The 22,500-nt window shown below is 45.1% G+C and overlaps 1 protein-coding gene across 1 annotated transcript in view; it reads left to right on the top strand.

The window, feature by feature from the left end:
• Positions 1-22,500, top strand: part of LOC139377006 (calcium uniporter protein, mitochondrial-like) — a 114,608-nt gene that overhangs the window by 45,958 nt on the left and 46,150 nt on the right. The window contains exon 2 of the mRNA XM_071120061.1: positions 6,538-6,636. Coding sequence (XP_070976162.1) covers positions 6,538-6,636 — 99 coding nt within the window. The remainder of the gene's footprint in view (positions 1-6,537; positions 6,637-22,500) is intronic.

Below are 22,500 nucleotides of genomic sequence, written 5' to 3'. Positions count from 1 at the left end.
ACAGACATCATCTAGTCATTATACTGTCAGACACTATGATGTGTAGAGTACATGATGCAGACATCATCTAGTCATTATACTGTCAGACACTATGATGTGTAGAGTACATGATACAGGCATCATCTAGTCATTATACTGTCAGACACTATGATGTGTAGAGTACATGATACAGACATCATCTAGTCATTATACTGTCAGACACTGTGATGTGTAGAGTACATGATACAGACATCATCTATTCATTATACTGTCAGACACTATGATGTGTAGAGTACATGATACAGACATCATCTAGTCATTATACTGTGGCTGTAGAGTACATGATACATCCGATATGTCCGAGTGGAGAACAGTGTGAGTGATGGAAGCAGGGAGAACAGGCTGTGTCTGAGTGATGGAAGCAGGGAGAACAGGCTGTGTCTGAGTGATGGAAGCAGGGAGAACAGGCTGTGTCTGTGTCTGAGTGATGGAAGCAGGGAGAACAGGCTGTGGGTCGGGTAACAGCTCCTTGATGATGATCTTGGCAAACCTTGCGTTGTATGTTTCCTGGAGGGCAGGCAGTTTGCTAGCGTTTTGCTCCGAGTTTGCTAGCGTTTCGCTCCGATTTTGCTAGCGTTTCGCTCCGAGTTTGCTAGCGTTTCGCTCCGAGTTTGCTAGCGTTTCGCTCCGAGTTTGCTAGCGTTTTGCTAGCATTGGCACATACTGTAGCGTTAGCACATGGCATCATAAATAAATCAATCAAGCGGTACTGGAGAGGCGGGTCTAGGTCCAAGAGGCTTCTAAACAGCTTCTACCCCCAAGCCATAAGACATCAAATCAAATGGCTACCCAGACTATCTGCACCCCCCACCCCCACCCCCCTTCTATGCTGCTACTCTCTGTTTATTATCTATGCATAATCACTTTAATAACTCTACCTACATATTACCTCAATTACCTTGAATAACCGGACATTGACTGGTACCAGTACCCCCTGTATATAGCCTCCACATTGACTCTGTACCGGTACCCCCTGTATATAGCCTCCACATTGACTCTGTACCGGCACCCCCTGTATATAGCCTCCACATTGACTCTGTACCGGTACCCCCTGTATATAGCCTCCACATTGACTCTGTACCGGTACCCCCTGTATATAGCCTCCACATTGACTCTGTACCGGTACCCCCTGTATATAGCCTCCACATTGACTCTGTACCGGCACCCCCTGTATATAGCCTCCACATTGACTCTGTACCGGTACCCCCTGTATATAGCCTCCACATTGACTCTGTACCGGTACCCCCTGTATATAGCCTCCACATTGACTCTGTACCGGCACCCCCTGTATATAGCCTCCACATTGACTCTGTACCGGTACCCCCTGTATATAGCCTCCACATTGACTCTGTACCGGTACCCCCTGTATATAGCCTCCACATTGACTCTGTACCAGTACCCCCTGTATATAGCCTCCACATTGACTCTGTACCGGTACCCCCTGTATATAGCCTCCACATTGACTCTGTACCGGTACCCCCTGTATGTAGCCTCCACATTGACTCTGTACCAGTACACCCTGTATATAGCCTCCACATTGACTCTGTACCGGTACACCCTGTATATAGCCTCCACATTGACTCTGTACCGGTACCCCCTGTATATAGCCTCCACATTGACTCTGTACCGGTACCCCCTGTATATAGCCTCCACATTGACTCGGTACTGGTACCCCCTGTATATAGCCTCCACATTGACTCTGTACCAGTACCCCCTGTATATAGCCTCCACATTGACTCTGTACCGGTACCCCCTGTATATAGTCTCCACATTGACTCTGTACCGGTACCCCCTGTATATAGCCTCCACATTGACTCTGTACCAGTACACCCTGTATATAGCCTCCACATTGACTCTGTACCGGTACCCCCTGTAGATAGTCTCCACATTGACTCTGTACCGGTACCCCCTGTATATAGCCTCCACATTGACTCTGTACTGGTACCCCCTGTATATAGCCTCCACATTGACTCTGTACCGGTACCCCCTGTATATAGCCTCCACATTGACTCTGTACCTGTACCCCCTGTATATAGCCTCCACATTGACTCTGTACCGGTACACCCTGTATATAGCCTCCACATTGACTCTGTACCGGTACCCCCTGTATATAGCCTCCACATTGACTCTGTACCGGTACCCCCTGTATATAACCTCCACATTGACTCTGTACCGGTACCCCCTGTATATAGCCTCCACATTGACTCTGTACCAGTACACCCTGTATATAGCCTCCACATTGACTCTGTACCGGTACCCCCTGTAGATAGTCTCCACATTGACTCTGTACCGGTACCCCCTGTATATAGCCTCCACATTGACTCTGTACCTGTACCCCCTGTATATAGCCTCCACATTGACTCTGTACCGGTACCCCCTGTATATAGTCTCCACATTGACTCTGTACCAGTACCCCCTGTATGTAGCCTCCACATTGACTCTGTACCGGTACCTCCCTGTATATAGCCTCCACATTGACTCTGTACCGGTACCTCCCTGTATATAGCCTCCACATTGACTCTGTACCGGTACCTCCCTGTATATAGCCTCCACATTGACTCTGTACCGGTACCTCCCTGTATATAGCCTCATTATTGTTATTTTCTGCTGCTCTTGAATTATTTGTTACTTTTATTTGTAACTTAAGAATATATATATATTTTTTTTTGAAACTGCATTGTTGGTTAAGGGCTTGTCAGTCAGCATTTCACTGTACGGTCTGTTGTATTTGGCGCATACAATTGGATTTGATTTGATTCCATTATTAGAAGTGACCAGTGATTCCATGTTTATAGGGCCAGTGATTCCATGTGTATTGGGCCAGTGATTCCATGTGTATTGGGCCAGTGATTCCATGTGTATAGGGCCAGTGATTCCATGTCTATAGGCCAGTGATTCCATGTCTATAGGACCAGTGATTCGATGTCTATAGGGCCAGTGATTCCATGTATATAAGGCCAGTGATTCAATGTCTATAGTGCCAGTGATTCCATGTGTATAGGGCCAGTGAATCCATGTGTATATGGCCAGTGATTCCATGTCTATAGGGCCAGTGATTCCATGTCTATAGGCCAGTGATTCCATGTCTATAGGGCCAGTGATTCCATGTCTATAGGGCCAGTGATTCCATGTCTATAGGGCCAGTGATTCCATGTCTATAGGGCCAGTGATTCCATGTCTATAGGGCCAGTGATTCCATGTCTCTAGGGCCAGTGATTCCATGTCTATAGGGCCAGTGATTCCATGTCTATAGGGCCAGTGATTCCATGTCTATAGGGCCAGTGATTCCATGTCTCTAGGGCCAGTGATTCCATGTCTATAGGGCCAGTGATTCCATGTGTATAGGACCAGTGATTCCATGTGTATAGGATAAGTGATTTCATGTCTATAGGGCCAGTGATTCCATGTCTATAGGACCAGTGATTCCATGTGTATAGGGCCAGTGATTCCATGTGTATAGGACCAGTGATTCCATGTGTATAGGACCAGTGATTCCATGTGTATAGGGCCAGTGATTCCATGTCTATAGGACCAGTGATTCCATGTGTATAGGGCCAGTGATTCCATGTCTATAGGGCCAGTGATGCCATGTCTATAGGGCCAGTGATTCCATGTCTATAGGGCCAGTGATTCCATGTCTATAGGACCAGTGATTCCATGTGTATAGGACCAGTGATTCCATGTGTATAGGACCAGTGATTCCATGTCTATAGGGCCAGTGATTCCATGTATATAGGACCAGTGATTCCATGTCTATAGGGCCAGTGATTCCATGTGTATAGGACCAGTGATTCCATGTCTATAGGGCCAGTGGTTCCATGTGTATTGGGCCAGTGATTCCATGTCTATAGGGCCAGTGATTCCATGTGTATAGGATAAGTGATTTCATGTCTATAGGGCCAGTGATTCCATGTCTATAGGGCCAGTGATTCCATGTGTATAGGGCCAGTGATTCCATGTCTATAGGACTAGGGATTCCATGTCTATAGGGCCAGTGATTCCATGTCTATAGGTCCAGCTATTCCATGTCTATATGGCCAGTGATTCCATGTCTATAGGGCCAGTGATTCCATGTGTATAGGCCCAGTGATTCCATGTGTATAGGACCAGTGATTCCATGTGTATAGGGCCAGTGATTCCATGTGTATAGGACCAGTGATTCCATGTGTATAGGACCAGTGATTCCATGTGTATAGGGCCAGTGATTCCATGTCTATAGGACCAGTGATTCCATGTGTATAGGGCCAGTGATTCCATGTCTATAGGGCCAGTGATTCCATGTCTATAGGCCAGTGATTCCATGTGTATAGGGCCAGTGATTCCATGTGTATAGGGCCAGTGATTCCATGTCTATAGGGCCAGTGATTCCATGTCTATAGGGCCAGTGATTCCATGTGTATAGGGCCAGTGATTCCATGTCTATAGGACCAGTGATTCCATGTGTATAGGATCAGTGATTTCATGTCTATAGGACCAGTGATTTCATGTCTATAGGACCAGTGATTCCATGTCTATAGGGCCAGTAATTTCATGTCTATAGGGCCAGTGATTCCATGTCTATAGGGCCAGTAATTTCATGTCTATAGGGCCAATGATTCCATGTGTATATGATCTGTGATTCCATGTCTATAGGACCAGTGATTTCATCAAATCAAATCAAATCAAATGTATTTATATAGCCCTTCGTACATCAGCTGATATCTCAAAGTGCTGTACAGAAACCCAGCCTAAAACCCCAAACAGCAAGCAATGCAGGTGTAGAAGCACGGTGGCTAGGAAAAACTCCCTAGAAAGGCCAAAACCTAGGAAGAAACCTAGAGAGGAACCAGGTTATGTGGGGTGGCCAGTCCTCTTCTGGCTATGCCGGGTGGAGATTATAACAGAACATGGCCAAGATGTTCATAAATGACCAGCATGGTCGAATAGGGCCAGTAATTTCATGTCTATAGGGCCAGTAATTTCATGTCTATAGGGCCAGTAATTTCATGTCTATAGGGCCAGTAATTTCATGTCTATAGGGCCAGTAATTTCATGTCTATAGGGCATGCATTAATTTGGCGTAATCTGTATCCTTTTAGGTACCTGCATTTCAGTGTTGTGGCACTGTAACGTTGCCCAATCAGAGGGCTGTAAGAAAACACAAAAGGATCATTAAAGTTAGAAGATAGAAAAGGCAGGAATACAGCTGGTGAGGGGTTAATATAGCCCCCGTCCCTGTTTTAGTCATGAGGGGTTAATATAGCCCCTGTTCCTGTTGTAGTGGTGAGGGGTTAATATAGCCCCCCATTCCTGTTGTAGTGGTGAGGGGTTAATATAGCCCCCGTCCCTGTTTTAGTCATGAGGGGTAAATATAGCCCCTGTTCCTGTTGTAGTGGTGAGGGGTTAATATAGCCCCCGTTCCTGTTTTAGTCATGAGGGGTAAATATAGCCCCCGTTCCTGTTTTAGTCATGAGGGGTAAATATAGCCCCCGTTCCTGTTTTAGTCATGAGGGGTTAATATAGCCCCCGTCCCTGTTTTAGTCATGAGGGGTAAATATAGCCCCCGTCCCTGTTTTAGTCATGAGGGGTTAATATAGCCCCCATCCCTGTTGTAGTGGTGAGGGGTTAATATAGCCCCTGTTCCTGTTGTAGTGGTGAGGGGTAAATATAGCCCCCGTTCCTGTTTTAGTCGTGAGGGGTTAATATAGCCCCCGTCCCTGTTTTAGTCATGAGGGGTAAATATAGCCCCCGTCCCTGTTTTAGTCATGAGGGGTTAATATAGCCCCCATCCCTGTTGTAGTGGTGAGGGGTTAATATAGCCCCCGTCCCTGTTGTAGTGGTGAGGGGTTAATATAGCCCCCGTTCCTGTTGTAGTCGTGAGGTTTGAGGTATACTAATTTGATATCTGCATCTTTCAGCCACATCCTGTTTGCTAGCAGCTCAGAGAGAGATTAGATGTTTAATGTTTGAGGTATACTAATTTGATATCTGCATCTTTCAGCTCAGAGAGAGATTAGCTGTTTAATGTTTGATGTATACTCTTTTGATATCTGCATCTTTCAGCCACATCCTGTTTGCTAGCAGCTCAGAGAGAGATTAGATGTTTAATGTTTGAGGTATACTAATTTGATATCTGGATGGAAAATATTTATTTTAAGGAAATAATAGCTGGATACATTTCTGGTACACAGCACACCCACACATCGGTTCTGTCACGGTTCTGACGGTTCTGTCACGGTTCTGTCATGATTCTGTCACGGTTCTGACGGTTCTGTCACGGTTCTGACGGTTCTGTCACCGTTCTGACGGTTCTGTCACGGTTCTGACGGTTCTGTCACGGTTCTGTCACGATTCTGTCACGGTTCTGACGGTTCTGTCACCGTTCTGACGGTTCTGTCACGGTTCTGTCACGGTTCTGTCACCGTTCTGACGGTTCTGTCACCGTTCTGTCACGGTTCTGTCACCGTTCTGACGGTTCTGTCACCGTTCTGACTGTTGTTCTCTCCTCTCCCCCATCAGGACCAGCCTGTCAGGAGAACACATGTCCTGCGATCATCCTCCCGCTCTGCACTCTTCACCCAGCCTCCCACCAGCCTCTCAACCACCCTCTCAACCCAGGTTAGTACTGCTGTGATTGGGTGTGTGTGCAGATGGAGGACTGGGGATAGTGGGTTGTGTGTTTCTAAGAGGGATAGGGTGGGTTGTGTGTTTCTAAGAGGAATGGGGTGGGTTGTGTGTTTCTAAGAGTGATGGGATGGGTTGTGTGTTTCTAAGAGTGATGGGGTGGGTTGTGTGTTTCTAAGAGTGATAGGGTGGGTTGTGTGTTTCTAAGAGGGATCGGGTGGGTTGTGTGTTTCTAAGAGGGATAGGGTGGGTTGTGTGTTTCTAAGAGGGATAGGGTGGGTTGTGTGTTTCTCAGAGGGATGGGGTGGGTTGTGTGTTTCTCAGAGGGATGGGGTGGGTTGTGTGTTTCTCAGAGGGATGGGGTGGGTTGTGTGTTTCTCAGAGGGATGGGGTGGGTTGTGTGTTTCTAAGAGTGATGGGGTGGGTTGTGTGTTTCTAAGAGGGATGGGGTGGGTTGTGTGTTTCTAAGAGGGATGGGGTGGGTTGTGTGTTTCTAAGAGGGATGGGGTGGGTTGTGTGTTTCTAAGAGGGGTGGGTTGTGTGTTTCTAAGAGGGATGGGGTGGGTTGTGTGTGTCTAAGAGGTGTGGGTTGTGTGTTTCTAAGAGGGATGGGGTGGGTTGTGTGTTTCTAAGAGGGATGGGGTGGGTTGTGTGTTTCTAAGAGGGATGGGGTGGGTTGTGTGTTTCTAAGAGGGGTGGGTTGTGTGTTTCTAAGAGGGATGGGGTGGGTTGTGTGTGTCTAAGAGGTGTGGGTTGTGTGTTTCTCAGAGGTGTGGGGTGGGTTGTGTATTTCTAAGAGGGGTGGGGTGGGTTGTGTGTTTCTAAGAGGTGTGGGTTGTGTGTTTCTCAGAGGTGTAGGGTAGGTTGTGTGTTTCTAAGAGGGATAGGGTGGGTTGTGTGTTTCTAAGAGGGATAGGGTGGGTTGTGTGTTTCTAAGAGGGAGGGGGTGGGTTGTGTGTTTCTAAGAAGGATGGGGTGGGTTGTGTGTTTCTAAGAGGTGTGGGTTGTGTGTTTCTCAGAGGTGTGGGGTGGGTTGTGTGTTTCTAAGAGGGATGGAGTGGGTTGTGTGTTTCTAAGAGGTGTGGGTTGTGTGTTTCTAAGAGGGATAGGGTGGGTTGTGTGTTTCTAAGAGGGATAGGGTGGGTTGTGTGTTTCTAAGAGGGATAGGGTGGGTTGTGTGTTTCTAAGAGGGATGGGGTGGGTTGTTTGTTTCTAAGAGGGATGGGGTGGGTTGTGTGTTTCTAAGAGGGATGGGGTGGGTTGTGTGTTTCTAAGAGGGATGGGGTGGGTTGTGTGTTTCTAAGAGGGATGGGGTGGGTTGCACCAATATGGATTAACTCTTAAACTGAGTTCAATTTAAAGTTGTATCTATAAACTTAGTTTTAAATTTAAATCCTAGTTAAATTGAATCCTTCATCTAAACTAAGTTTACGTTTGATTTAAAACCAAGATAAAATCTTGTTGTAAAATCTAATGTAAATGTAGTTTGGGGATTGAATCTAAACTGCCACTGGAGGAGGTTAAAGTTCATCAGATGTCTGTGTATGTGCTTCATATTTTCAGTGTGATTTAAAAATTTCAGCTCTTGTGGGTTATCATGTAAAACTCAACTAGCCAGCTAATTTATTTGACCCAAAATTATATGAATTAGATACTTTAGATGAGGTGAAAACTATCTTTGCTGGCTAGCGGTGACCACTCCTGGATAGAACGAGAACATATCGCTATGGTGGACCCATTATGACACGTGTAACTAACCATACACTAGTGATTTAACCTTAGATTAAAATATTTCCAAATCAAGTGGTACAATACAACTCTGATTTTAATCCTAAACCTAGATTTTACAGTCTAGATTAGGTCTAATCGAAGATTCATTTATACTAGGGGTTCCCAAAAAATGTAGGCCCCCCCCCCCCCCCCCCCCGACCCCATTTTGAGATCCGAAAATGATTACGAGCCCAAACATGTGGAAAAACAATTATGTAATTGACAGTCAATGTTTATTTATTTTTTATTGGGAGCTATTAAAATATTAAAATACATTGTAACAGTATTTCTGAATGTCTTCTCAGCTCACCATCACATATTTTTAATGTGGTGCTATGACAGTAAATTGCTAATTAGTCTGACTAGAAACGATCTCCCCGACCACTAATGAGATGGGGATGCTTGATTCATGTCGCGTCGGAGCTTCTCAAAGGGGGATGCTGTCACATCCAACCTGGATCGACATTTGGTTTTAATGCAGAAGAGCATTGACTCCAGCGCCACACAGATATGAGCTGGTCGAAGGGAGTCTTATTTTACCTTTATTTAACCAGGCAAGTCAGTTAAGAACAAATTCTTATTTTCAATGACGGCCTAGGAACAGTGGGTTAACTGCCTTGTTCAGGGGGCAGAACGACAGATTTGTACCTTGTCAGCTCGGGGGTTTTGAACTTCCAACCTTCCAGTTACTAGTCCAACGCTCTAACCACTAGGCTACCCTGCCGCCCTGCTGCTGCTGCTGCTGCTTTCAAGACAACTGGGAACTCGGGGAAAAATACGATGTCAAATCATGGCGTCGGTGATCTCCGGTCAGAAAGTCTACGCTCTAGAAAGAGGCCCGAGTTCCCAAGTTGGAATTCTGAGTTGGATGACCGTTAAAAATGGTATTACAGTTGTCTCGAACGCGTTGAAGTCGGAAGTCAGAGATTTCCGAGTTCCCAGTTGTTTTGAACGCGGCATTAATGCTCAGAGGGAGAAGCCAGGGTGTTGCCTATCAGTCAGGAACCAAAACTCCTCCGTAGTGACCTGTGAATGCATTCGGTCACGTGACCGCTCGATCAGCTGTTCAATATCACTTATCGGCATGTCAGGTGAGCCAGGATCACAGTCAAACGGGTTGGGAAGTAGGTGCCAAAGTGCTCTTCCCAAGCCTTGGAGGTGAGCAGTCATGACTCGTGTAGGACACTTACCGATGCTGTTTTCTGTTAGAAACATTCACAGCCGAGGGATTGGTCCTTGAAAGACTCTGTCCAATAAGAATGATTTCCTCTGACTTCCACTGATTCGGTCTGTAGGATGTTCTTCTATTTCCTGCCTTGTGTTCAGTTTATTCAAGTTTCACAAATATGTCTGTTACATATACAAGAGACACATTTTCTTTTCATTACACACAAAGTCAACCAAGTCTTTTTTTTTGTGTGTGTTTTTTCTTTTGACAACAGTTCCTCTCTCAATGCAGAACATCTTTCAATACTCCACCTGGATAACCACCAAGCCTCGGTGCGAGGCGTTGTCATGCTCTGATCTCATTTCTCCACCTAGTTTTAGAGAACATCCGTGTGCAGTGGATGTGGTTTGATGTAGTTTACAATCGGAGTTACCTGCTGCAGTTCTCTGCTCAGCTCTTTTGCCGCCAGTCGCTCTCGTTGTATCTCACTTGTATCTCCATCCCTCCTAGACTCCTGTCTCGCTGTTCCATCCCTCCTAGACTCCTGTCTCGCTGTTCCATCCCTCCCAGACTCCTGTCTCGCTGTGCCATCCCTCTCAGGCTCCTGTCTCACTGTGCCATCCCTCCCAGACTCCTGTCTCACCGTGCCATCCCTCTCAGACTCCTGTCTCACCGTGCCATCCCTCTCAGACTCCTGTCTCACTGTGCCATCCCTCTTAGACTCCTGTCTCACTGTGCCATCCCTCTTAGACTCCTGTCTCACTGTGCCATCCCTCTTAGACTCCTGTCTCACTGTGCCATCCCTCTTAGACTCCTGTCTCACTGTGCCATCCCTCTCAGACTCCTGTCTCACCGTGCCATCCCTCTCAGACTCCTGTCTCACTGTGCCATCCCTCCTAGACTCCTGTCTCACCGTGGCAGTTGGGATCACCATCTCAATTTGCTCTGTTCGGGTTTTTCTGTGACGAAGCTCAGGCATCGGAGGCAGAGGTTTCAAGTCAACATCAGAATCATCATCAGCAACGCCGATTTCAAGCTCACTATCCGATCCTCCATCCGTCTCCAAACTCATCTAAATTTTGCAGCATTTGCAATGCTGTCAGTACGTCCGTTCTTTGGTCTTGTCATTGTGAACTGCACACGTTGTATGTTGTACTCAGTCTGATTTGACTCTCCCAGGGGAGATTATAAATCATTTCCTTTCATAGTAAAATAAGTCCATTCTTCTTCATCATTACATTGTTGTTCTATATTCAGTCATCCTCATCATTCAGATGAACCACCCTCCTCATCATTCAGATGAATCACCCTCCTCATCATTCAGATGAATCACCCTCCTCATCATTCAGATTAATCACCCTCCTCATCATTCAGATGAATCTAATTCGATCACCCTCCTCATCATTCAGATGAATCACCCTCCTCATCATTCAGATGAATCTAATTCGATCACCCTCCTCGTCATTCAGTTCATTGAAGTCACATGTTCCATTGAAGTCACATGTTCCATTGAAGTCACATGTTCCATTGAAGTCACATGTTCCATTGAAGTCACATGTTCCATTGTTAGCTTATATCACCCGGTCATGCATTGACAACAGAAAAAGCTTATTTTAATTTAAAGACGTTACTAGTTTTGGTTTCGTAGCCAGCGCAAGGCTTCCGCGCCAGTGGTCATGTGCTGACTGCAGGGGACAGCACGGAATATTCTAGAAAAAAAGGAAATAGAGCTGCACCTCCTGAATTCTGAGAGTTATTTGACAAAGGGAAGCATCGTAGAATCAGCAAGAATCTGCTCTTTCTGATACTATATAGACATCACAATGTTTGACCTGCATGTGACTCCGAAGGAAGATTTGATAAAACAACGATCCTTTCCCTGTGTCTGTCAATTCCAAGATGCTCCCATCTCTTCATGTACTAGATGCTCCCATCTCTTCATGTACTAGATGCTCCCATCTCTTCATGTACTAGATGCTCCCATCTCTTCATGTACTAGATGCTCCCATCTCTTCCTGTACTAGATGCGTCCATCTCTTCATGTACTAGATGCTTCCATCTCTTCATGTACTAGATGCTCCCATCTCTTCATCTACTAGATGCTCCCATCTCTTCATCTACTAGATGCTCCCATCTCTTCATGTACTAGATGCTCCCATCTCTTCATGTACAAGATGCGTCCATCTCTTCATGTACTAGATGCTCCCATCTCTTCATGTACTAGATGCTCCCATCTCTTCATGTACTAGATGCTCCCATCTCTTCATGTACTAGATGCTCCCATCTCTTCATGTACTAGATGCTCCCATCTCTTCATGTACTAGATGTTCCCATCTCTTCATGTACTAGATGCTCCCATCTCTTCATGTACAAGATGCTCCCATCTCTTCATGTACTAGATGCTCCCATCTCTTCATGTACTAGATGCTCCCATCTCTTCATGTACTAGATGCTCCCATCTCTTCATGTACTAGATGCTCCCATCTCTTCCTGTACTAGATGCATCCATCTCTTCATGTACTAGATGCTCCCATCTCTTCATGTACTAGATGCTCCCATCTCTTCATGTACTAGATGCTCCCACCTCTTCATGTACTAGATTCTCCCATCTCTTCATGTACTAGATGCTTCCATCTCTTCATGTACTAGATGCTCCCATCTCTTCATGTACTAGATGCTCCCATCTCTTCATCTACTAGATGCTCCCATCTCTTCATGTACTAGATGCTCCCATCTCTTCATGTACAAGATGCGTCCATCTCTTCATGTACTAGATGCTCCCATCTCTTCATGTACTAGATGCTCCCATCTCTTCATGTACTAGATGCTCCCATCTCTTCATGTACAAGATGCTCCCATCTCTTCATGTACTAGATGCTCCCATCTCTTCATGTACTAGATGTTCCCATCTCTTCATGTACTAGATGCTCCCATCTCTTCATGTACTAGATGCTCCCATCTCTTCATGTACTAGATGCTCCCATCTCTTCATGTACTAGATGCGTCCATCTCTTCATGTACTAGATGCTCCCATCTCTTCATGTACTAGATGCTCCCATCTCTTCATGTACTAGATGCTCCCATCTCTTCATGTACTAGATGCTCCCATCTCTTCATGTACTAGATGCTCCCATCTCTTCATGTACAAGATGCGTCCATCTCTTCATGTACTAGATGCTCCCATCTCTTCATGTACTAGATGCTCCCATCTCTTCATGTACTAGATGCTCCCATCTCTTCATGTACTAGATGCTCCCATCTCTTCATGTACAAGATGCTCCCATCTCTTCATGTACTAGATGCTCCCATCTCTTCATGTACTAGATGCTCCCATCTCTTCATGTACTAGATGCTCCCATCTCTTCATGTACTAGATGCTCCCATCTCTTCATGTACTAGATGCTCCCATCTCTTCATGTACTAGATGCTTCCATCTCTTCATGTACTAGATGCTCCCATCTCTTCATGTACTAGATGCTTCCATCTCTTCATGTACTAGATGCTCCCATCTCTTCATGTACTAGATGCTCCCATCTCTTCATGTACTAGATGCTCCCATCTCTTCATGTACAAGATGCGTCCATCTCTTCATGTACTAGATGCTCCCATCTCTTCATGTACTAGATGCACCCATCTCTTCATGTACTAGATGCTCCCATCTCTTCATGTACTAGATGCTCCCATCTCTTCATGTACAAGATGCTCCCATCTCTTCATGTACTAGATGCTCCCATCTCTTCATGTACTAGATGCTCCCATCTCTTCATGTACTAGATGCTCCCATCTCTTCATGTACTAGATGCTCCCATCTCTTCATGTACTAGATGCTCCCATCTCTTCATGTACTAGATGTGTCCATCTCTTCATGTACTAGATGCTCCCATCTCTTCATGTACTAGATGCTCCCATCTCTTCATGTACTAGATGCTCCCATCTCTTCATGTACTAGATGCTCCCATCTCTTCATGTACTAGATGCTCCCATCTCTTCATGTACTAGATGCTCCCATCTCTTCATGTACAAGATGCGTCCATCTCTTCATGTACTAGATGCTCCCATCTCTTCATGTACTAGATGCTCCCATCTCTTCATGTACTAGATGCTCCCATCTCTTCATGTACTAGATTCTCCCATCTCTTCATGTACTAGATGCTCCCATCTCTTCATGTACAAGATGCTCCCATCTCTTCATGTACTAGATGCTCCCATCTCTTCATGTACTAGATGCTCCCATCTCTTCATGTACTAGATGCTCCCATCTCTTCATGTACTAGATGCTCCCATCTCTTCATGTACTAGATGCTTCCATCTCTTCATGTACTAGATGCTCCCATCTCTTCATGTACTAGATGCGTCCATCTCTTCATGTACTAGATGCTCCCATCTCTTCATGTACTAGATGCTCCCATCTCTTCATGTACTAGATGCGTCCATCTCTTCATGTACTAGATGCTCCCATCTCTTCATGTACTAGATGCTCCCATCTCTTCATGTACTAGATGCTCCCATCCCTTCATGTACTAGATGCTCCCATCTCTTCATGTACTAGATGCTCCCATCTCTTCATGTACTAGATGCTCCCATCTCTTCATGTACTAGATGCTCCCATCTCTTCATGTACTAGATGCTCCCATCTCTTCATGTACTAGATGCTCCCATCTCTTCATGTACTAGATGCTCCCATCTCTTCATGTACTAGATGCTCCCATCTCTTCATGTACTAGATGCTCCCATCTCTTCATGTACTAGATGCTCCCATCTCTTCATGTACTAGTTTGGGTGTAGTGTCGGTGTAGTTTAGGTGTATTTTAGGTGTAGTTTGGGTGTAGTTAGGGTGTAGTTAGGGTGTAGTTAGGGTGTAGTGTCTGTGTATTTTAGGTGTAGTTTGGGTGTAGTTCAGGTGTAGTTTAGGTGTAGTTTAGGTGTAGTTTAGGTGTAGTTTGGGTGTAGTTCAGGTGTAGTGTCGGTGTAGTGTCGGTGTAGTGCCGGTATAGTTTAGGTGTAGTGTCAGTGTAGTTTGGGTGTAGTTTGGGTGTAGTTTAGGTGTAGTGTTGATGTAGTTTGGGTGAAGTTTAGGTGTAGTGTCGGTGTAGTGCCGGTATAGTTTAAGTGTAGTTTATGTGTAGTTTGGGTGTAGTTTAGGTGTAGTGTCAGTGTAGTTCGGGTGTAGTTTATGTGTAGTTTGGGTGTAGTTTATGTGTAGTGTCAGTGTAGTTTGGGTGTAGTTTATGTGTAGTTTGGGTGTAGTTTGGGTGTAGTTTAGGTGTAGTGTCAGTGTAGTTTGGGTGTAGTTTAGGTGTAGTGTCAGTGTAGTTTGGGTGTAGTTTAGGTGTAGTGTCAGTGTAGTTTGGGTGTAGTTTCAGTGTAGTGTCAGTGTAGTTTGGGTGTAGTTTGGGTGTAGTTTAGGTGTAGTGTCAGTGTAGTTTGGGTGTAGTTTGGGTGTAGTTTAGGTGTAGTGTCAGTGTAGTTTGGGTGTAGTTTAGGTGTAGTGTCAGTGTAGTTTGGGTGTAGTTTGGGTGTAGGGGTGTAGTGTCAGTGTAGTTTGGGTGTAGTTTAGGTGTAGTGTCAGTGGGCCAGCTGTGCAGGCTGACTGGCATTGTTTGTTTCCTGCTCATTGCACCCCCGAATAGAGTCAATATGTTTTATCACGATTCTAAAGGCCTCCTGCAATGTGGAGCACGTTGTCGTTTCCTTTACAATACATTAGATTAGGTACTGAGTTACAGGAAATCAAACAATACAGATTGTTTTTACATTTAATTATTATTATAATTTTTTACAAAAGGACAAATATATAAAAAAATGAAAAGTATCAATCTGCAAAGGAACGTGATTAAATTATTTGCTGCTGATCAACAAGCATCACATAAACACATCATTACACCGCTGTCTTTCTAAATTAAATCAACCTCTTTCACCCTGCTTATCATTCAGTTAGGACTCACTGTAAATTCAATTGTGAAGTAAGGTGCACAATTATCGCCCGTTCATCCATTTGTCATTCAGTGAGGAGAGAGAGAGAGAGATGCATTAACACCTGGCTGGGTACCAACGTCCTACAGCACATAGTCTTCAATCAATCAAATGTATTTATGAAGCCCTCTTTACGTCAGCCGATGTCACAAAGTGCTGTACAGAAACCCAGCCTAAAACCCCAAACAGCAAGCAATGCAGGTGTAGAAGCACGGTGGCTAGGAAAAACTCCCTAGAAAGGCCAAAACCTAGGAAGAAACCTAGAGAGGAACCAGGCTATGAGGGGTGGCCAGTCCTCTTCTGGCTATGCCGGGTGGAGATTATAACAGAACATGGCCAAGATGTTCAAATGTTCATAAATGACCAGCATGGTCAAAATAATAATAATAATCACAGTGGTTGTAGAGGGTCCAACAGGTCAGCACCTCAGGAGTAAATGTCAGTTGGCTTTTCATAGCCGATCATTAAGAGTATCTCTACCACTCCTGCTGTCTCTAGAGAGTTGAAAACAGCAGGTCTGGGACAGGTAGCACGTCCGGTGAACAGGTCAGGATTCCATAGCCGCAGGCAGAACAGTTGAAACTGGAGCAGCAGCACGGCCAGGTGGACTTGGGACAGCAAGGAGTCATCATGCCAGGTAGTCCTGAGGCATGGTCCTAGGGCTCAGGTCCTCCGAGAGAGAAAGAAAGAGAGAATTAGAGAGAGCATACTTAAATTCACACAGGACACCGGATAAGACAGGAGAAGTACTCCAGATATAACAGACTGACCCTAGCCCCCCGACACATAAACTACTGCAGCATAAATACTGGAGGCTGAGACAGGAGGGGTCGGGAGACACTGTGGCCCCGTCTGACGATACCCCCGGACAGGGCCAAACAGGAAGGATATAACCCCACAGGGGTATAACCCCTCTCAGGATGGTAAGTTGGTGGTTGAAGATATCCCTCTAGTGGTGTGGGATATCTTCAACCACCAACTTACCATCCAGAGACAAGGCTGAGTATAGCCCACAAAGATCTCCGCCACCACACAACCCAAGGTGGGGTGCCAACCCAATACAGGAAGATCACGTTAGTGACTCAACCCACTCAAGTGACGCACCCCTCCTAGGGACGGCATGAGAGAGCACCAGTAAGCCAGTGACTCAGCCCCTGTAATAGGGTTAGAGGCAGAGAATCCCATTGGAGAGAGGGGAACCGGCCAGGCAGAGACAGCAAGGGCATTCTTGGAGCCTGGCTGGGTACCAACATCCTACAGAACATTGTCTGGTGTAATTTCAAAATTGTGACAAATGAGCAGTGTAAAATACAAACATGTAGGAAGAGTCAGGGAAGGAGCAGAACAGATTTTTTTTAATGATTTGTTTTAGGCCGTTGGTGGCCGTTGGCGGTTCTAGTTCACTGTTATCTGACAATGGGGTTGTTTTCACCATTTTGCAGCCGGTAATATATAAGTCTCTGCAATAGGGTGTGCTTTAGGTTTCATTTACATTCATAAGGTTAACCACATTACACTGATTGTGAGATACAAAGACGATATTATAATATCACATTTTTATTTAAAAAAATTGGGGGGGGAGATTTGGGAAATTCTCCCGCGACTCCATTATGACATCCGGCGACCTCGCATGTCTCCTCTCCTGTGCAGTGAGTGAGAGAGAGAGACTCCTTCTGTCTCTTATCTACTTCTCAGCAGCCGAGCTAGCTCTGGGATATCTCTCGTTGTAGACATCATCGATCTCTAGGCCTCCACAGCCAAACTGCAGATGTATTAGTTCCTTTGGGAGTGTGTGTGTGTGTTTGTGTGTGTGTGTGTGTGTGTGTGTGTGTGTGTGTGTGTGTGTGTGTGTGTGTGTGTGTGTGTGTGTGTGTGTGTGTGTGTGTGTGTGTGTGTGTGTGTGTGTGTGTGTGTGTGTGTGTGTGCTTGGGCAGATGAGTCCATTTATTAGATGCTGTCAGGGTGTTAGAATCATCCCCTCTATCAGCTGGTTGTTCCACGGTATCATCCCCTCTATCAGCTGGTTGTTCCACGGTACAGTCTAGTACGGATGACCTTCCAGCAGTGTCTGAGTATTATACCAGCAGTGTCCTTGAGCCCCCCCCCCCATTCATATTATACCAGCAGTGTCCTTGAGCCCCCCCATTCATTATATACCAGCAGTGTCCTTGAGCCCCCCCCATTCATATTATACCAGCAGTGTCCTTGAGCCCCCCCCCCCCATTCATATTATAGCAGCAGAGTCCTTGACCCCCCCCTCTCCTTTCATATTATAACAGCAGAGTCCTTGAGCCCCCCCCATTCATATTATAGCAGCAGAGTCCTTGATCCCCCCCCTCCCCATTCATATTATAACAGCAAAGTCCTTGAGCCCCCCCCATTCATATTATAGCAGCAGAGTCCTTGACCCCCCCCCCTCCCCATTCATATTATAACAGCAGAGTCCTTGAGCCCCTCCCCATTCATATTATAGCAGCAGTGAGTCCTTGAGCCCCCCCCATTCATATTAAAGCAGCAGTGAGTCCTTGACCCCCCCCCCCTCCCCATTCATATTATAGCAGCAGTGAGTCCTTGAGCCCCCCCCATTCATATTATAGCAGCAGAGTCCTTGACCCCCCCCCCCCCTCCCCATTCATATTATAGCAGCAGTGAGTCCTTGAGCCCCCCCCATTCATATTAAAGCAGCAGTGAGTCCTTGAGCCCCCCCCCCCCATTCATATTATAGCAGCAGAGTCCTTGACCCCCCCCCCTCCCCATTCATATTATAGCAGCAGTGAGTCCTTGAGCCCCCCCCCCCCCCCCCCATTCATATTATAACAGCAGTGAGTCCTTGAGGCGCCCCCGCACACACACACACATTTGGGAGACGCAGGGCGATGCAGAGCTTGATTTGGCCTCCGGAGGCTTCTCCATTACATCACACCTTCCATACGAAACCTCTGACCACATTTTTGGTTCCAACATAAATTGTCTTTAAGGTGTCCACTGAATGGTACTTCTGTATATATAGTGCACGTGGAATCCCCTTCAAATTAGTGGATTTGGCTATTTCAGCCACACCCGTTGCCTTGCTAGAGCTGCCCCCGGTCAGCTGTAAGTGCTGTTATTATGAAGTGGAAACGTCTAGGAGCAACAACGGCTCCGCTGTGAAGTGGTAGACCACACTCTAAGAATGGGACCGACGATGAAGCTCGTAGCGCGTAAAAAATGTCTGTCCTCGGTTCCAAACCCTCACTACCGAGTTTCAAACTGCCTCTGGAAGCAACGTCAGCAACAAGAACTGTTCGTCGGAAGCTTCATGAAGTGGGTTTCCACGGCCGAGGAGACGCACACAAGCCTAAGATCACCATGCGCAATGCCAAGCGTCGGCTGGAGTGGTGTAACGCTCGCCGCCATTGGACTCTGGAGAAGAGGAAACACGTTCTCTGGAGTGATGAATCACGCTTCCCAATCTGGCAGTCCAACGGATGAATCTGGGTTTGGTCAACAACACTAATGTTGTTGTGGATGAATGGAAGCAGCTTCATGATGAATAGTAATGATCCGTTTTTATTTTGTATAACTTTTTATATTAAATATAATTAAGTTTTATATAACACTTCCGTTTTGAATATTTGGAAATGAATTTTAAAAAAAATATTTAAGAGGCTTATTTGGATGAGCCATGATGTTTTAATGGTACCCATTAAGACCAATCTGGACTTTTCCCACATATTTAATCAAACATGGTTGTGTCTTCTTGAAATTGTTCATTTTTATCTCCACATACAAAAAGTCCAAAATAAATATATATAATTGGTTTGTATTTATAGGGCTTTTAGTTGAGATTATTCTTCACGTGTCTCCGTTGTTCCTTGACTAACGGCTGTTTATTCTAAATTATTATATTTATTTATTATTTCAAAAATATTATAATTATATTATTACAACTTCCGGCAGTAGCTGTTAACCGTTGGTTAAATGAGAGAGAGCGAGGTGATTGGCCATCTGAGAGTCAACGTGTTTCCCACAGCAGAGCTGTAATCTTCTCTGATTGGTTGATTCATCATTAAGTCACATAGTAGATGCAAATCATTTCATATTTAAATTCATGCAGTTCAAAATTGTAGTTTGTAAAATTTTTTTCCCCAGATGCATTTAAATGGCAGCTTACGCCCACATCATATGAAGGAATGTGTCTGCCTCATTTTAGGGGACACACAGTGAACAGTTTAATCGTAAAACGTTTCCTGTGAGTATATTTCAAACGTATAAATACGTTTTTAATGTTGTGAATGACTATTGTAGCGCTGGAAACGGCTGACTTTTTAATGGAATATCGACCTAGGAGTACAGAGGCCCATTATCAGCAACCATCACTCCTGTGTTCCAATGGCACGCTGTGTTAGCTAATCCAAATTTATCATTTTAAAAGGCTAATTGATCATTAGAAAACCCTTTTGCAATTATTTTAACACAGCTGACAACTGTTGTTCTGATTTAATGAAGCAATAAAACAGGCCTTCTTTAGACTAGTTGAGTATTTGGAGCATCAGCATTTGTGGGTTTGATTACAGGCTCAAAATGGCCAGAAATAAAGTACTGTCTTCTGAAACTCATCAGTCTATTGTTGTTCTGAGAAATGAAGGCTATTCCATGTGAGAAATTGCCAAGAAACTGAAGATCTTGAACAACGCTGTGTACTACTCCCTTCACAGAACAGTGCAAACTGTCTCTTCCAGGACAATAGGAAACACCGTATTATGGGATATATCAGTGGAGACCACCCCTTCCAGGACAATAGCAGACACCGTAGTTATCTCTATACTCAGCCGGGGGGCAGAAGAATCATATCTTAACCAATTTAGGATGGAATACTAGGCTACCCTCTCTCTCTCTCTCTCTCCTCAGTAATCTCGGACAAGGCTACCCTCCCTCTCTCTCTCTCTCTCTCTCTCTCTCTCTCTCTCTCTCTCTCCTCAGTAGTCTAGGCTCCTCTCCCTCTCCTCAGCCACACAGGTGCATGATAAGGCAGTTGTCAAGGAGAGAGAGAATGGTGCTGAAGCGCACAATTGGGGTGTACTCTTGGACAATTTTCATTGGCAAAGGCCTGTAAATAACAGCTAACCGAAACGCTGGCACACTTGGAAGTAATGAAAATGTGATGAACAGAGCAGGATATTTTGTTCCTTCCGCTGCAAACACTTTGCTGTGAATTAGCTGCTAGCAGTGTGTGTGTGTGTGTGTGTGTGTGTGTGTGTGTGTGTGTGTGTGTGTGTGTGTGTGTGTGTGTGTGTGTGTGTGTGTGTGTGTGTGTGTGTGTGTGTGTGTGTGCGACATGGTGCGTGTGTGTGGTTGTGTGAGTGACACACCGTGCGTGTGGGTTTGTGGGAAATTAGAGAGGCTTCCCCTACCTGTTTCCAATGTAACAGTCTATCTCTGAGTGTGTTAGTTAAACTCAGGGTTTATGAGTCTGGTGGATCTGAATGAATTATGGATCCTCATTCTACTCTTCCTGTAGCACAGCAACATTAAGACAGTTATATCAAACATGTTTTACACAGCAGTGTTCCCTCAGGCCACTACTCTACTACCACATACCTACAACACAAAATCTATGTGTACGTGTGTGTGTGTGTGTGTGTGTGTGTGTGTGTGTGTGTGTGTGTTATCGTATGTGTACGCTTGTCTGTGCCTGTGTTTGTTTTTCTTCACAGTTCTCGTTGTTCCATAAGGTGTATTTTTATCAGTTAATTTTAATCTGATTCTCCTGCTGCATCAGTTACTTGATGTGGAATAGAGTTCCATGTAGTCATGGCTCTATGTAGTACTGTGGAATAGAGTTCCATGTAGTCATGGCTCTATGTAGTACTGTGGAATAGAGTTCCATGTAGTCATGGCTCTATGTAGTACTGTGGAATAGAGTTCCATGTAGTCATGGCTCTATGTAGTACTGTGGAATAGAGTTCCATGTAGTCATGGCTCTATGTAGTACTGTGGAATAGAGTTCCATGTAGTCATGGCTCTATATAGTACTGTGGAATAGAGTTCCATTTAGTCATGGCTCTATGTAGTACTGTGTAGTACTGGGTGCCTCCCATAGTCTGTTCTGAATTTGGGTGCTGTGAAGAGACCTCTGGTGGCGTGTCTTGTAGGGTATGGATGGGTGTCTGAGCTGTGTGTCAGTAGTTTAAAACAGACCTCTGGTGACATGTCTTGTCATGGATGGGTGTCTGAGCTGTGTGTCAGTAGTTTAAAACAGACAGCTCGGTGCGTCCACTTTGAGCCGTGAGAGATTTAAATGCATATTATCAATGTCAGCTCCCTGTGCACATTTAAGGACCAAGCCGTGCCTTGGACTTTCTGGTTTCTATATCACTGTATACTACAAATGACAACGGGGAGGAGGGTTCCCCCATTCTCTTTCTTCTCTCTCTCTCTCTCTAATTACTCCAGCATAAATCATTTTTATGTGTGTGGGTGCTCAACGGAGGTCTTTTCTTGCTGTGGCAATTATTTTTTAAACTCCTGATATTTCTGCAAATATGTGAGCGATGATGAATATGTACCAACCCTTCACATCGCATCTTAGAGAACACTGAGATCCTTTACATCGCAGCTTAGAGAACACTGAGATCCTTTACATCGCAGCTTAGAGAACACTGAGATCCTTTACATCGCAGCTTAGAGAACACTGAGATCCTTCACATTGCAGCTTAGAGAACACTGAGATCCTTCACATCGCAGCTTAGAGAACACTGAGATCCTTCACATCGCAGCTTAGAGAACACTGATGCTAACAGAGGGCTTTATAAATACATGTGATTGATTTGATTACAAAGAATATTAGCAGCAAGAGAGATTTAGTGAGGAGAAATGGGAACATCTCTTTTCGTTTATGATGAAACACTGAAAGTTTTGTTTAAGAAAAAGGGAACTACAGCATTTTCTTGGTTCTGCAACCTGGC

This window comes from Oncorhynchus clarkii, chromosome 20 (assembly GCF_045791955.1).
Source record: "Oncorhynchus clarkii lewisi isolate Uvic-CL-2024 chromosome 20, UVic_Ocla_1.0, whole genome shotgun sequence".
NCBI lineage: Eukaryota > Metazoa > Chordata > Actinopteri > Salmoniformes > Salmonidae > Oncorhynchus > Oncorhynchus clarkii.
Note: the sequence above shows the minus strand (reverse complement) of the source record. Positions and strands in the feature narration are given on the sequence as shown.